Here is a 14,041-nt window from a genome sequence, read left to right as displayed (position 1 = left end):
AGCTATAGGCTACAGATGCCCACCTACATTGTGATGGATTGAATATTCTTGGCCCATGGAGTAGCACTATGAGGAGGTGTGGTCTTATTGGAAGAAGTGTGTCACTGTATGTATGGGCTTTGAGATCCTCTTCCTAGCTGCCTGAAAGTCTTCTGTTTGCCTTCAGAACAAAATGTAGGCCTCTCAGCTCCTCCAGCCCTATGTCTGCCTAGATACTGTCATGCTTCCAGCCATGATGAGAATGGACTGGACCTTAGAACCTATAAGCCGGCCTGAATTAAATGTTGTCCTTTGTAAGAGTTGCTTTGGTCATAGTATCTCTTTAAAGCATTAGAAATACTAACTGAGACACACATACACTCTCTAAGTAAATAAATAATTTTGTAATGAAAAGAAAATATTCCAATTTAAAACGGGAAAATGGGTTCTACAAATAATTCATAAAACATCCAAAGGATTCTTATTTATTTCCTTCTTAGGTACCTTGTTCAAAACAAGAAAGAATATGTTTGGGTGAGAATATGAACAAACTTGAGCCTTTGTGTTCTGCTGGTAAGAATGCAAAACTGTACAGTGGAGGTGGAGACAGGATAGCAGCATCTTAAATAACACTGTGGCCTTGTGGTATGTCAACTCTAGCCCTCTATCTTAAGGACCAAATAACAGGGCTCAAACATATGAATTGCACACTCAGCAGCACTGGTCATAGTAGGCAAAGGTGAGAGCGAACTGCACTTCCAGACTCAAATGAATAAGAAAGACACGTGCACACAATGGACAATCATTCCGCTTTACAGAACCCGAGAAGTCCCCACACCCACCACGATTTGATGAGCCCTGAAGACATTACACTATCAAGTCAGCCAAAACAAAGAAGAAACTAATCCAACCAACAACAAGCTACAAATACTTTATGACTACAATTCAGGGTTCTACATTAGTCAGATTCAAAGGCAGAGAATAGAACGGTGGTCGCCAGGTATTGGGAGTGATTCACATGGGGATGCCTTGTGTTCCCCAGAGCTATAGGACTCCACATAGGAAGGTGAAAATTGCCCTACGTTTAGAATATGGCGATAGTCTCCATCAAATGAAGCAGCTTCACACACACAAACCCATTAAAATGTGAGCCGAGTGGTGTATACTTTCATTCTACCCTTACGCAACCGTGTGAAAGAGTGAGCCCTTCTGTTCAGCTTTCTGTACATCGCACTCCACCATGTTTACTTTGTTCTTGTCATGAGTTCCCATTCCTTCTCTCTCTCTTTTTTAAAAGATTTATTTATTCATTTATTATATATAAGTACAGTGTAGCTGGCTTCAGATACACCAGAAGAGGGCATCGGATCTCTTTACAGATGGTTGTGAACCACCATGTGGTTGCTGGGAATTGAACTCAGGACCTCTGGAAGAGCAGTCGGGTGCTCTTAACCGCTGAGCCATCTCTCCAGCCCGAGTTCCCGTTCCTAATGGACTGATATATGCTCCAACAAAATGACAGCATTTTCTCATTTGCTTACCTTGCCTTGACTTCGGTACAAACATTTTGTAGGAGACGGAAAATGGTACCCACAAACACCGCCAGTATGACTGCAATAATTGCCTTCCAAAAGAAACGAATGTGGAGAAAGTGAAAATTACCATTAGAATAGGCAGCATTTTCTACAGGCAGCATTTTCTACAGCATTTCATTATTTTAAGATAGGTGGTTTTCCAAACCATCTCTACTGTGAGACAAACACTATATTTTGGGGAGAGGCCATGGAAGAAGATAAAACACACATTTTAATATAGTGTTAGTATGTTAAATTGAAAATTGAGGGCCCTGCAATCTGAGGCCTTAACAGTACAAATCCTGGAAAAGCTAAGATTTCTTTCCCCTGTACCCCAGGAGGAATGGCCAGTGAAGGATAAATAATAAAATTAAGTCCACTAACAACACAGTTTCTAACAGTGGATTTGTGTGCTGAGAGCGGGTGAGCTTGTCCTCATGTCTGCATCCTCAGGGAAGTCAGAGACTGTGCAACAGAGAGCATTACAGCTGCCAGCCTGTATTCCCACAGCTAGCTCTGCAGCACCCAGTGCTTCTGCTGTCCATCATCTCTGTCAGTGCTGCTCCATCACGTCAGCAGAGGGAGCCTGTGCTCAACGAATCTCACCCAACTCCTCCAAACCCTCAGCTGTCCCATCTATTCTGTGAAGACTGCTCACAGAAGGCTGCACAGCTTCTGGTCTGAGGGTCAAATGATTTTAAAGCAGGCTTCACTTAGCTAAGGAGAAAGGTGATATGAGGCTGTGACTTATTTAAGATATTCTATGATTCATCTGGGTACTTTTAAAAACAGGAAATTATAATCCAAGGGAAAATATTCCTTCATGAAACAGGATAACTTAAATTGAAGACCCAAATCCAGGGCTTGGAGATCTGGCCCAGCACTTAAGGACATTTGTTGCTCTTGCAGAGGACTGGAGTTCAGTTCCCAGCACCCGAAAGACCTCTCACAACCACCTGAAACTCAAGTTCCAGAAGATCTGATGCCTACTTCCAACCTCTATTGGCATGCAGATGACACAGTTATACATGTAGACAAAACGCCACCATGCATTAAAAATGAGTAAATACAAATTTAAAAATTTATTCCTCAATTCCCACCATTGTGTACACACACACACACACACACACACACACACACACACACACACACACACACCTTTCCTCATTATACTGCCTGACAAAATAGTGAGGTAACACAATTGGAGTTGAAGAATGAGTAACACAATTTGATGAGTGTAATGTGTTCCCAAGTCAAACCAAATATTATTTTCCAAAGAAATCAGGAAAATGCTCCTTTTATGACATAAATATCCAAGTACAAAGATCGAAGTGTTTGGAGTAACTGACAGTATAACCCAAATGTGAAGAAGACTCACAGAGAAGGCAGTTATCTTTAAATATGAAAATGGTTGAACACATGTTAGGAAGTAAGGGTGGTTTCATTACATTCAAGATCATACTATCTTTCAGTATTGCACAGAAATTGAATTCACAATAATAAACTAACAACCCCATAATAGCTAAACTGACTATAAAAGTTGTGCATGAATGGAAATGTAAATCCACAGCAGAGTACTTAACCGGTAAGAGCTAAGACCTGCAATCAATAGATACACAGCAAAACCATCATCATCGTCAAATAAAAAATAAATGAGTAAGTTTTGGTCCAGTGAGCTCGAGGAACTACATTATCATGTGACATTCATGTTAAAATAACAGAAAACTTAAGGCAGGATGACCACTGTTACAGAGACTGTTTAATGAAAAGTAGAGAGTGCCCTCCACCCAGTTCCCAGTTAGGTGACAGGGCGGAGCCTGGTTAAGTCTGGGTGCACTGTGTATGAACTGCTCTCTTTGAGTAACTACTGCTCTCAAACACCAGCCCCTAAAGAAGAGAACAGCCCTCCACAACAGGCCCATCTCTGAGTTTCCTCACAACCTGATTTCAGCCACAGAACTTCCCTTCTTTCAGTCCATTTCTCCAGATATCTCCACCCCTTCCCCACTTACACTTTCTCCAAAGTTCATTCTTTCACCTGACATGCTACCAATTTTATCTGTTTGTGCAGTCACCATCCATTTCCGCACATGGAATGTTGCGCCTCGAAAAATCCTTTGTGCTCACTTTACTCACGCCTGTACTTGAACTTGAGGGTGCGCTGGTGAATTAAAGAATACAGCTGAGAGGAACTCCCAAGTGTGCCTCTCATTACTTTACCCAACTGTTGAATTAAATTTCCTACTTGGATAAGCCATTATAGTTTCTCTAATTGAAAAACAACCACCAAAAATGCTTCTGTAAGTATATGAAGTTAATCATGTTCTGCTTGCTGTCATGAACATTTCTACATGGCAAGTACAGAGGAACAACAGACACATGGACAGAAGGCAAGTGTGACTTGGAAGTGAGTGACTCAGACAGAACTTGTTCCCACTTGAGTTTTTCACAGTACATAGTAACTCATATTAAAATAATTCACCAGATTACCTGAATCACAGTGACCCATGGAAAACCCTTGAAATTTTTGAATGATCGAAGGGTAATCCACCCGAACTGATGCCAGAAAGGGGTGACAAATGTGGTCTCCATAGCTGATCTCCTGTCCTGCTTCTGTTCCCCCAAGAGTTGATCCAGTTTGGCTCTTGTGTCACTGTGTAAGGGTGACTGGGCATACATATTGGCCAATTTTTCTGTGACTTGATGTAGTCTCTCATAAAGGTCTTCATGTTCGTCAGCTTTGGGATAAAAATGGATAAAGACACAAAGCAGCTTACAATAATTTGACTGATTTTCTGAGACACCTTTCAGAAATAATGCAAAATTATATATTGGATTTTCTTTGATGTAGTCCCATGGAACCTACACTGGCCTCAAAAATTGCTCTGTAGACAAGGGTGACCACAAACTTTTCCTGGTCTTCCTGATTCTATATCTCAAGTGCTGTGGTTACTGGCGTGCACCATTATACCATACCCAGTTATGCAGGGCTGGGAACCAAACTCCGTGCTTAGTGCTTGCTAGGCGACCACCTTCCTGGCTGACCTATGACCTCAGCCCACAGAAATATAAGAATGAAACAATTGCTATGGTAATTCCTTTACATATTAGAAGAGCATCCCTAACTGACCTGTCTACTGTGATGTTTCCATAGATACATCAAACTGACGGCCTTTTCCCTTCTGAATTCTAATTCTTAACAAAGGCTTCTTTCCCATATGGTCTGTGCTCCAGAATATGACGACCTGATTCTTGCTTTCTGCCACATTAAAATATATGAACTGTCAAAGTTTTTATTTTTGAAATGTTATAAACAAAACCAGGCATAGTGACTTAGCCCTATAATTCTTGTACTTGGGAGGTGAGGCAGAAAGAGCACAGATGCAAGGCCGGCCTGGCCACCTAAGTAAACCTAATCTAAGGCAGTACAAGAATAATATGCAAAGCAATGAGTGTATTCACTTTCTAACAGATGTCATTACTACTGACGATGTCACAGAAATGTTCCTTCATAAATAATATCAAACGCACCCAGCACTGACCAACAGCAAAGTCTATCAGCTAATTTTCGGACACTTAATTAAAGCTATATTCCAGTGAACCCTTGTTGTGTTTAAATGAAATCAGTTAGGCAAAATTGTGTGACTCTAGGAGATTCACATACCTTCATGGCCATCTTCCTCTGTGTCACACAAACCTCCATTAATGACGTCCAGGAAGAAGTCTGCAGGGTTGTTGTGGGACTCGTATTGGTAACCTACAAAGAATGCAGTCAAAGAACACAGCCTGAGGACACTCTCTCAGAGAGTGGGAGAATGGAGGGAGGACACAGTCTAACGTCTTCCTCCTCTTCCTGTTCCTCTTCACTAATTTACCATTTCTTCTTATATCCACTCACAATATTTCGGCGATCTCTGTTTCCCAGCCCAATGTGTGTGATGTGTGTGTGTTGGTGTGTCAGTGTGTGTGTTGGTGTTTGTATATGTGTGTGCACGTGTGCTGTTACTATACAATAAATAGACATAGACTAGCTCTAGATAATAGAATAGAAGTAAACCAGACATGGACATGTGAACTCTTCTTGTGAAAAAAATTTGAACTCAACCTAAATTTTTATGGTATTCCATAGACTCACCAAGCTTGCACATTTCAAGTGACAATGCTTAATCACTAGCACATAAAAGGTGCTGAAAAGCAAAGAGTTAAGCCTATCTTTGCAGTTAGAGAATGTTCCATAACAGTGTCCATATTTCTAAAAGATGAAGTTGACTACATGAACCTTTAGTAATCTCCCACAATACAATCTGATGCTTAAAAGAAAACAGGCAGACCAAAAATATAAAGTTAAACGTAAGTCTCTATAGTCCATAAGCAAGGCCTGAACCTGAGATTCAAACACACTCATAAGTCAAGTAACATCTCCCCAACAGGTTAGAGTCAGATCCTAGGGGAAAACTGAACATCACCACTGGTATGTGGGCTTTTGCCAATGATCCATCCAAATGATGGATAAGTGGTTCTGAGGCCACCATGTTAACTAAGAGGGTCACCACAACTAGGAAGCAAAACAAAGGGATCGGAGCTGGAGATATGGCTCAGCAGTTAAGAACACTGACTGCTCTTCCAGAGGTCCTGAGTTCAATCCCCAGCAACCATATGGTGGCTCACAACCATCTGTAATGGGATCTGATGCTCTCTTCTGGTGTGTCTGAAGACAGTGACACTGTACTCATATACATGAAATAAATCTTTAAAAAAGAAAAAGAACAAGGGGTTCAGTAAAAATACTAGAACATAAGCATGCATGCAGGACAAGAGAAAGAAGAAAGCATGAATATCAAGCCAGTACTGTTTAACAAAAATCCTGTCACCAAATGAACCAATGGTATTTAAAGTGGAGAAACCCACACACAGTAAGTCTGAACAAGAGTCAAACAGAACACGTGATATCCTCTGTTCTCCTTTGCAGATCCAGTGAATGGAGGATCTCTCACAGCAACAAGCGACCATACCTGCAGATGTGAAGTACTCCAGAGCATCCTGTGCAGGTCCATGAAACATGAGTTTTCCTGAAGCCACTAAGGTGAGGCTATCAAAGAATCTGAAGATGGAGTACTGAGGCTGATTGATGGAGAAGATGACTGTCCTTCCCTTCTTCGACATCCTGAGTTCAGAGAGGAAACATGCTAAGTCTCTGGACACCAGAACCTTGAATTCTGGACAGAATATTTCATTCCTGAAGTTATACTCTTTGTTCCCACTTCAGGCTGAAATTTCTTTTAAACACCTTATCTCACTTCTGCTATACACCTGAGAAACCAAGCTCATTGCTTCTATTTAAAAGTCTACAACTTGCTTCCAGTTTTTATCTGCAGCCCTAAGTGAACCATGTGCTATATAGCTCTCCACCCCCCAATCCCACCCAGAAATAGCTTGACTGCAAGGAGGGCTGACACACCGAGGCTCACAGGTGAGACAACCACTACTTCCCCAAAACCTGACCTAACTGGGACCACCCAGGGCCCAATGGATGCAGGAACTGTCATGCAGTCAGGGACATGATCCTTCAGGTTTCCATCTGTGCCCAGGATCAGACCCTGTGCTACAGCCCTATAGAGCCCAATCCCACCCAGAGAAAACTTGACCCCCAGAAGTGTTGACACACCCAAATGCACAGTCTCACAAAGACAGCTTGACCTATAGGAGTTTAGACACTCCCAGGATCACAGGCTCATAGGAGGGATAGGCTCCAATCAAACACAGCAAGGTCAGCTAACACCAGAGATAACCAAATGGTAAGAGGCAATCACAAGAACACAAGCAACAGGAACCAAAGCTGCTTGGCATCATCAGAACCAACTTTTCCCACTACAGTAAGCCCTGGATATCCCAAACCTGAAAAGCAAGATTCAGGTCTAAAATCCCATCTCATGATGATGATAGAAAACGTTAAGAAGGACATAAATAATACTCTTAAATAAATACAGGAAAACACAACCAAATAGGTGAAGGAATTGGACAAAATCACCCAGGATCTTAAAAATAGAAACAATAAAGAAATCACAAAGGAAACAACCCTGGAGATGGAAAACCTAGAAAAGAGAATCAACAGAATACAAGAGATAGAAGAGAGAATCTTAGGTGTAGAAGATAACATAAAAACATTGACACAACATTCAAAGAAAATGCAAAGTGCAAAAAGCTCCTAACCCAAAGAAATCCAGGACACAACGAAAAGACCAAATCTAAGAATAATATGTATAGAAGAGATAAAAGACTCCCAACCCTAAGGGCCAGTAAACAACTTCAAAAAAATTATTAAAGAAAACTTCCCTAACCTAAAGAAATAGATGCCCATAATCATAAAAAAAAAAAAGCCTACCGAATTCTAAATAGATTGGACCCGAATCAAACCACCAAATGGACAGAACAAAGACACAATATTAAAAGTGGTAAGGGATAAAGGTCAAATAACTTATAAAGGCAGACCTATCAGAATTGTACCAGACATCTCAACAGAGATTCTAAAAGCCAGAAGATCTTGAAAAGATGTCACACAGATGCTAAGAAAAAAACAATGCCAGCCCGGGCTGCTATACCCAGCAAAACTCTCAATTGCCATAGATGGAGAAACCAAGATGTTCCATGACAAACCAAATTTACACAATATCTTTCCACCAATCCAGCCCTACAAAGGATAATGGAAAACTCCAGCACAAGGAGGGAAACTACACCCAAGAAAAAGGAAGAAATTAATCTTCCCACAACAAACCAAAAAGAAGAGAACCACACATAATTCTACCTCTAACAACAAAAATAACAGGAAACAACAATCACGGGTTCTTAATATCTCTTAAAATAAATGGACTCAATTCTCCAATAAAAAACATGACTAACAGACGGGATATGTAAACAGGACCCAGCATTTTGCTGCATAGCAGAAATACACCTCAGTGACAAAGACAGACACTACCTCAGAGGAAAAGCCTGGAAAAAGTTTGCAAGCAAATGGTCCCAGGAAACAAGCTGGAATAGCCATTCTAATAGTGAATAAAATGGACTTTCAACCAAAAGTTATCAAAAAAGACAAGGAAGGACAGTTCACACTCATCAAAGGAAAATCCACCAAGATGAACTCTCAATTCTGAACATCTATGCTCCAAATGCAAAGGTACCCACAATTGAAAAAAAGTTACTCCAAATATACACTGAACCTCAAACAATAATATTGAGAGACTTTACCACCCTCTCTCACCAATGGACAGATCATGGAAACAGAAAATAAACAGAGACACAGTTAAACTAACAGAAGTTATGAACCAAGTGGATTTAAGAGATAGAGCATTTAACAGATAGAACATTTCACCCTAAAACAGAAGAATATACCTTCTTCTCAGCACCTCATGATACCTTCTCCAAAGTTGACCACATACTTGGACCCAAAACAAGCCTTGTATCAATGGGAGAGGGAGGCCCTTGATCCGGTGGAGTTTCTATGCTCGAGCATAGGTGGATGTTAAGACAGTGAGGGGGGAGTAGGTGGGTGGGTGAGGGAGCACCCTTATAGAATCAGGGGGAGGGGTTTGGGATAGGGGATTTGGAGGGGAAACCGGGAAGAGGGACAATATTTAAATTATAAATAATAACCAATTAAAATGAAAAAGAAAAAAAAACAAAATATAATTTAAAAGAAGTCTAGAACTTGTTAACATGTGGAACATCAGTTGTCCACAGTACACCAGAGTTTTATCAACAATGTAGATCCCTAGGCAGTGTAGACCTCAGAGTGAACTGATCACTAACAGGCATGCTGGCTAATCTTGAGGTTCACACAAGATTGAGAACCAATGACAGAGCAGGTATTAAGAGTATGATTGTATCGCACAATTCCTTTTGACAGTTTCTGCCTCTTCAGGAATTGGTTTTGTTTGTTCTGATAATGTGATTCCCATTACTAACCACTTGATATCACTGTTAAATGCTTCAGCGATGACCTCATTTCAATTTTAATAATATTGACATAAGGAAGTCGTAATATAATCTCCCCTTTTCTGAAGATGATCATTAAAAGGTCAATCAACAGGTGAAGGGGTCAAGTTAGTAAGGGGCGAAGCCAAGACTGTGGGTTTAATTGCATGACTACCATTTTAGAGAGTCAGCTGGAAACCAGTAGCCAAAAACAGTGTTTCAAACTGCCACCAAAGGTGGGTGGTGGTGACCCACAGTTTTAATCCCATCACCCAGGAGGTACAGGCAGGCAGACCTCTGTGAGCTTGAGGCCGGCTTGGTCTATAGAACTAATTCCAGGATAGCCAGGGCTGTTAAACCAACAAACCCTGTTTTGAAAAACAAACACACAAATGAAAAACTGCCATTAAAATATTTTTATAAAAGCTGGGTCTGGTGTCATGTCTGTATAATGTAACACTTTAAAGGATTAGGAGATCTAAGATGACCTAGATTGCATAAGACTGTGTTTTAAAAAGACAAAAACAGAACAAGATATAAGGAAGGAAGGAAGGAAGGAAGGGAAGGAAGGAAGAAAAGAAAGAAAGAAAGAAAGAAAGGAAGGAAGGAAGGAAGGAAGGAAGGAAGAAAGGCAGGCTAGTAGAGAAGAAGGGAAGGTTGGAGGGAGGGAAAGAAAAGACGAGAGGGAGAGAGCTGGGCATTTTAGTGTCCACCTTGAATTCCAGCAGGAAAACTGGACAGTAGAGACAAGACAAAGAGTAGACTGATGCCATAAGTGACTTTATCCCTGATAGACTATTAATCACAGAAGAAACAAAACCCTGTAATTCCATAGAACCCAGCAACTAAAAGCATGATTAGATGATCAAGATTCTTATAAGCAAGAGAGATGGCTCAATGGATAAAGGTGCTCACTGATGAGAATAAAGACCCTGGATCAGTTTCTGGAAGCCACTTGGTAAAAGCACAAAACCAACCTCTTCAGTTGTCCTTTCTACATTCATGTTGCACAAAGACATACATACATACATACATACATACATACATACATACATACATACGCATGCACACACACAAATTAAATAACTAAATAAATATAAAAAAATTCTACCAGTAGGATGCAGTTCTAGGAGTGTTGGAAACCAGGAAGGACACAGCATGTCAGGGCCTGAGTCTGCTCCCAGAACACTGGGATAAACCACACTTAGGATGGCCCCAGACAATGAACTAAGACTACAAACGGCATGAGAAATGCACAGAGGGAAATGTTCCATACTGGAAACAAGATCTTGATCTGGAAGCAAGAACCTGATCTTAGAGAGTATCCTGAAGCAGACAGTAAAGGGGACACACAGGCAGGGGGACACCCAAGGAGTCCACAGACCAGGAAGTGGTGAGGCCCTGCTTGTTGACCCCCTCACACGGACAGCACAATGGGGAGTGCTCTCGGTTCATGGAGTTACACGCTGGGGTGTTAGGATGATGGAGGATGATGACAGAACAGGGGGAAGAAAGGAAAGACAGAGAGTAGTAAGGGGCAACAGGGAGTAGCCTGGTCAGCAGAGTGGATGGTCCTTATATGGATCGTGGAGGTATTCAGTCAATTTGAAGCTCTTCATGATTTTTACCATGGACAAAACCTAACTCTTAGACTTTTTCCTACAAATTCTTCAGCCACAGACCTCTTTCCTGAGAGCAGGAAATGTCATTTCTTTTACTTCTTTCTTCTCTGGGTTCAGAAACCAGACCTTAGAATCCTGTTTTCTCCGCAGCTGTCACTCTGTTCAGATCTCTCTATGACCCCGGCTCACTTGTCACACGCTTGAGGGTTTAGGGACATGCTATTTAAAGCAGTGCTCCAGCTTCTCCACAGCCACCCGCCATATGCTCTAGACTGTGTTCTTGATGCCTCTTTCTGTTCTTTGAAGTTTCCCTCTAATAAACAAGAGTTCTGTTGCCTACTTCTGAATCTCCTGCACTGAAAATGCCCACAAGCAACCAGGCATTATAAAACCTTAATGCCCCTTTAGCACGTACCTTCTCAGGACTGCAATGATATCAGTTGTAGTTCTCAAGTCTAAGCCAGTGGTGGGATCATCCAAGAACAAAATGGGATGCTCAGTGACCAGCTCCACTGCTATACTGGTCCTTTTCCTGAGTTCCTTGGATCTAGGCTAAAGCACCAATGACATCATTATCATCAAGATCATAGTCTCTTCTCATTTGGTAAACTAACTTATTCCAACAATGAAAGATTATGTTATATTATTATCCAAAGAGCCAAAATATGGGCACCTGGGAGAAAAAGGAGGCTTCTCTCTGAACAGGAGAATAGAATGAGGCTCAGGTCAGACTTTATATGAAAGCATGTTAATGACTGTTCATTATCAAGTCCCGTATTCTAGGGGATGGATTAACACACTTACAGACTAGCACAGTGAAAACACTCTCTAAAGAAACGAGGAAGAAGGGAAAGGAGAAAACTAAATGGCCATGTGAAGAACACTTTTCCCTGCTGGATCACTCTCCATTCCCAGGGTTAATCATTGTTTAATAGCTTTACAGCTTAATTCCACCTTAACATCATAGAGCTAATCACTGACTCATTAACACAGAATGTAGCCACTTTTTGACCACACAAACTGCAGAAAATAGGAGGGTCACATCATCTTCTCTCTCTGTCTCTGCCTGTCTCTGTCTCTGTCTCTGTCTCTCTGTCTCTCTGTCTCTCTGTCTCTCTGTCTCTCTGTCTCTCTGTCTCTCTCTCTCTCTCTCTCTCTGTCTCCCTCTCTCTCTGAATCTTTCAAAATTTTCCTCACGTTACCTTGGTATTTTGTTCTTTTTCCAGATGCAGAAGTTCAAGCACCTCATTAATCCTCCTTCTTTTTTCATTTCTTGTTATAGTCATTGGAAGACGGAGAGCTGCTGAGAACTCTAAATTGTCTCTCACGGTCACCGTGTGCATGATCACATCATTCTTAAGAGCAAATGGAATTCTAATTAGATATAGTTACCACTAAGACTCTAACAAATGTAACCTAGGCCACACAAACAACACACCCAGTGTAATGCTGCACTTAAACTTTCAATTTCACTAATCCCAAGCTCAGAGCCTGGTCCAAATGTTTTCTTCCCCCTCCCATTTGCCTCCCAAGAAGAGGACAGGAATTTTGGTGTCTCCTGCCTGCAGTTATTTGCAGAAGACATCTTCTAGGAGTGTAGAAAGCTGGAGGAAGAACACAGGTAGACAACAGTGGTCCTCTAGACTAAGTCACAGCTGTTCTTACTAACACTGAGCCACAGATGTCAGACTCAGGGTAATGACTCCCTACAAAGTGCTAGCATGGAAAAAGTGGGGCCTATGAGTATGTCATACACTTAACTGGAAAGACACAAGTCTATAAGCTGAGCACCTGCCTATGGCCAAGCAGAAGAGGTCTAAAATTGCAACCCACCAACACTTACTTGTGGTACATAACCAGATGTACATTTGAAATTAGCAGGTTGAGGTTTACCGTTTACCAAAATATCTCCTGATAATCCACACGGGTCTCTCCTTGCAGCTAAGACATCTAATAACCTACAAAGGGTTATTTATATTATGTTGTTTATTTTCTCCCTTCAATGAAAACTATCATCCTTTATCTTCTCAAAAAAATCTGCATATTAAATAAAAATAGAAATGTAATGTAATGAACAAGTCAACAGTTTAACTAAAATCACACACACTCATATATATATATATATATATATATATACAAAAGAACACACATGACAGTACACACATGCACACACACAAATACACCCACAACTGCACACACACACACACACAGAGAGAGAGAGAGAGAGAGAGAGAGAGAGAGAGAGAGAGAGAGAGAGAGAGAGAGAAACACACACATACACACAGAGAGACACATTTTTTTATGGTTGTTATGTGCTATAAGACAGCCCAGAATTTTGAATATAAGACATGATCCACATGATTACCTTTCCCTTCTATCTAACCATGGGGACCCAATCCAGTTAATGTACTTGCTGTATTTTGAGAATTAGGCCTGCTGATCGTCCTCAGAAAGCAACTTCTCCTCCTCCTCCTCCTCCTCCTCTTCCTCCTCCTCTTCCTCTTCCTTCTCCTCCTCCTCTTCTCCCTCTCCCTCTCCCTCCCCCTACTCCTCCCCTTACCCCTACCCCTCCCTTCCCTTCTCCTTCTCTTTCTTCCTCCTTCTCCTTCTTCTTTCTCCTCCTCCTCCTTCTTTCCTTCTCTTTCTCCTACCCCTTCCCCTTCCCTTCCCCCTCCTTTTCCTATTCGTCTTATTACAATATTATCTCTCTACTTCATTAAATAATAATAACAGGTATTAACACCATGATCCAATCACTGTATAATTTCCTATCCAAAAAGTGAACCTAGAAAGACTTTCTGTTCATTGTGGAAAATTAGACACATCCCTCCTGAACATCACAGCACATAGGACCAGACTAGCTGCAATGACAACACTTAAATAACACCCATGACGGTG

At 41.2% G+C, this 14,041-nt stretch overlaps 2 protein-coding genes across 6 annotated transcripts in view; one reads left to right on the top strand and one right to left on the bottom strand.

Annotated features, from left to right (window-relative positions):
- Nucleotides 1–8,425, top strand: part of Zfp658l1 (zinc finger protein 658-like 1) — a 70,938-nt gene extending 62,513 nt beyond the window's left edge. The window contains exon 4 of the mRNA XM_087582104.1: nucleotides 6,523–8,425. Within this exon, the coding sequence (XP_087438230.1) occupies nucleotides 6,523–6,577 (55 nt within the window). The 3' untranslated portion in view covers nucleotides 6,578–8,425. The remainder of the gene's footprint in view (nucleotides 1–6,522) is intronic.
- Abcg3l3 (ATP-binding cassette, subfamily G (WHITE), member 3-like 3) overlaps nucleotides 1–14,041 on the bottom strand; it is a 54,169-nt gene that overhangs the window by 22,297 nt on the left and 17,831 nt on the right. For 2 of the 5 annotated variants that reach the window (XM_087582819.1, NM_001107205.1), the window contains 7 exon segments: nucleotides 12,987–13,101; nucleotides 12,346–12,498; nucleotides 11,559–11,695; nucleotides 6,566–6,717; nucleotides 5,218–5,310; nucleotides 4,044–4,291; nucleotides 1,521–1,603 (listed from right to left, as the gene is read on the bottom strand). In XM_087582819.1, the coding sequence (XP_087438945.1) occupies nucleotides 1,521–1,603; nucleotides 4,044–4,291; nucleotides 5,218–5,310; nucleotides 6,566–6,717; nucleotides 11,559–11,695; nucleotides 12,346–12,498; nucleotides 12,987–13,101 (981 nt within the window). 5 annotated transcript variants of the gene reach the window in all.

The sequence above is a fragment of the Rattus norvegicus genome, chromosome 14 (genome assembly GCF_021556685.1).
Source record: "Rattus norvegicus strain SHRSP/BbbUtx chromosome 14, alternate assembly SHRSP_T2T, whole genome shotgun sequence".
Classification (NCBI taxonomy): Eukaryota; Metazoa; Chordata; class Mammalia; order Rodentia; family Muridae; genus Rattus; species Rattus norvegicus.
Note: the sequence above shows the minus strand (reverse complement) of the source record. Positions and strands in the feature narration are given on the sequence as shown.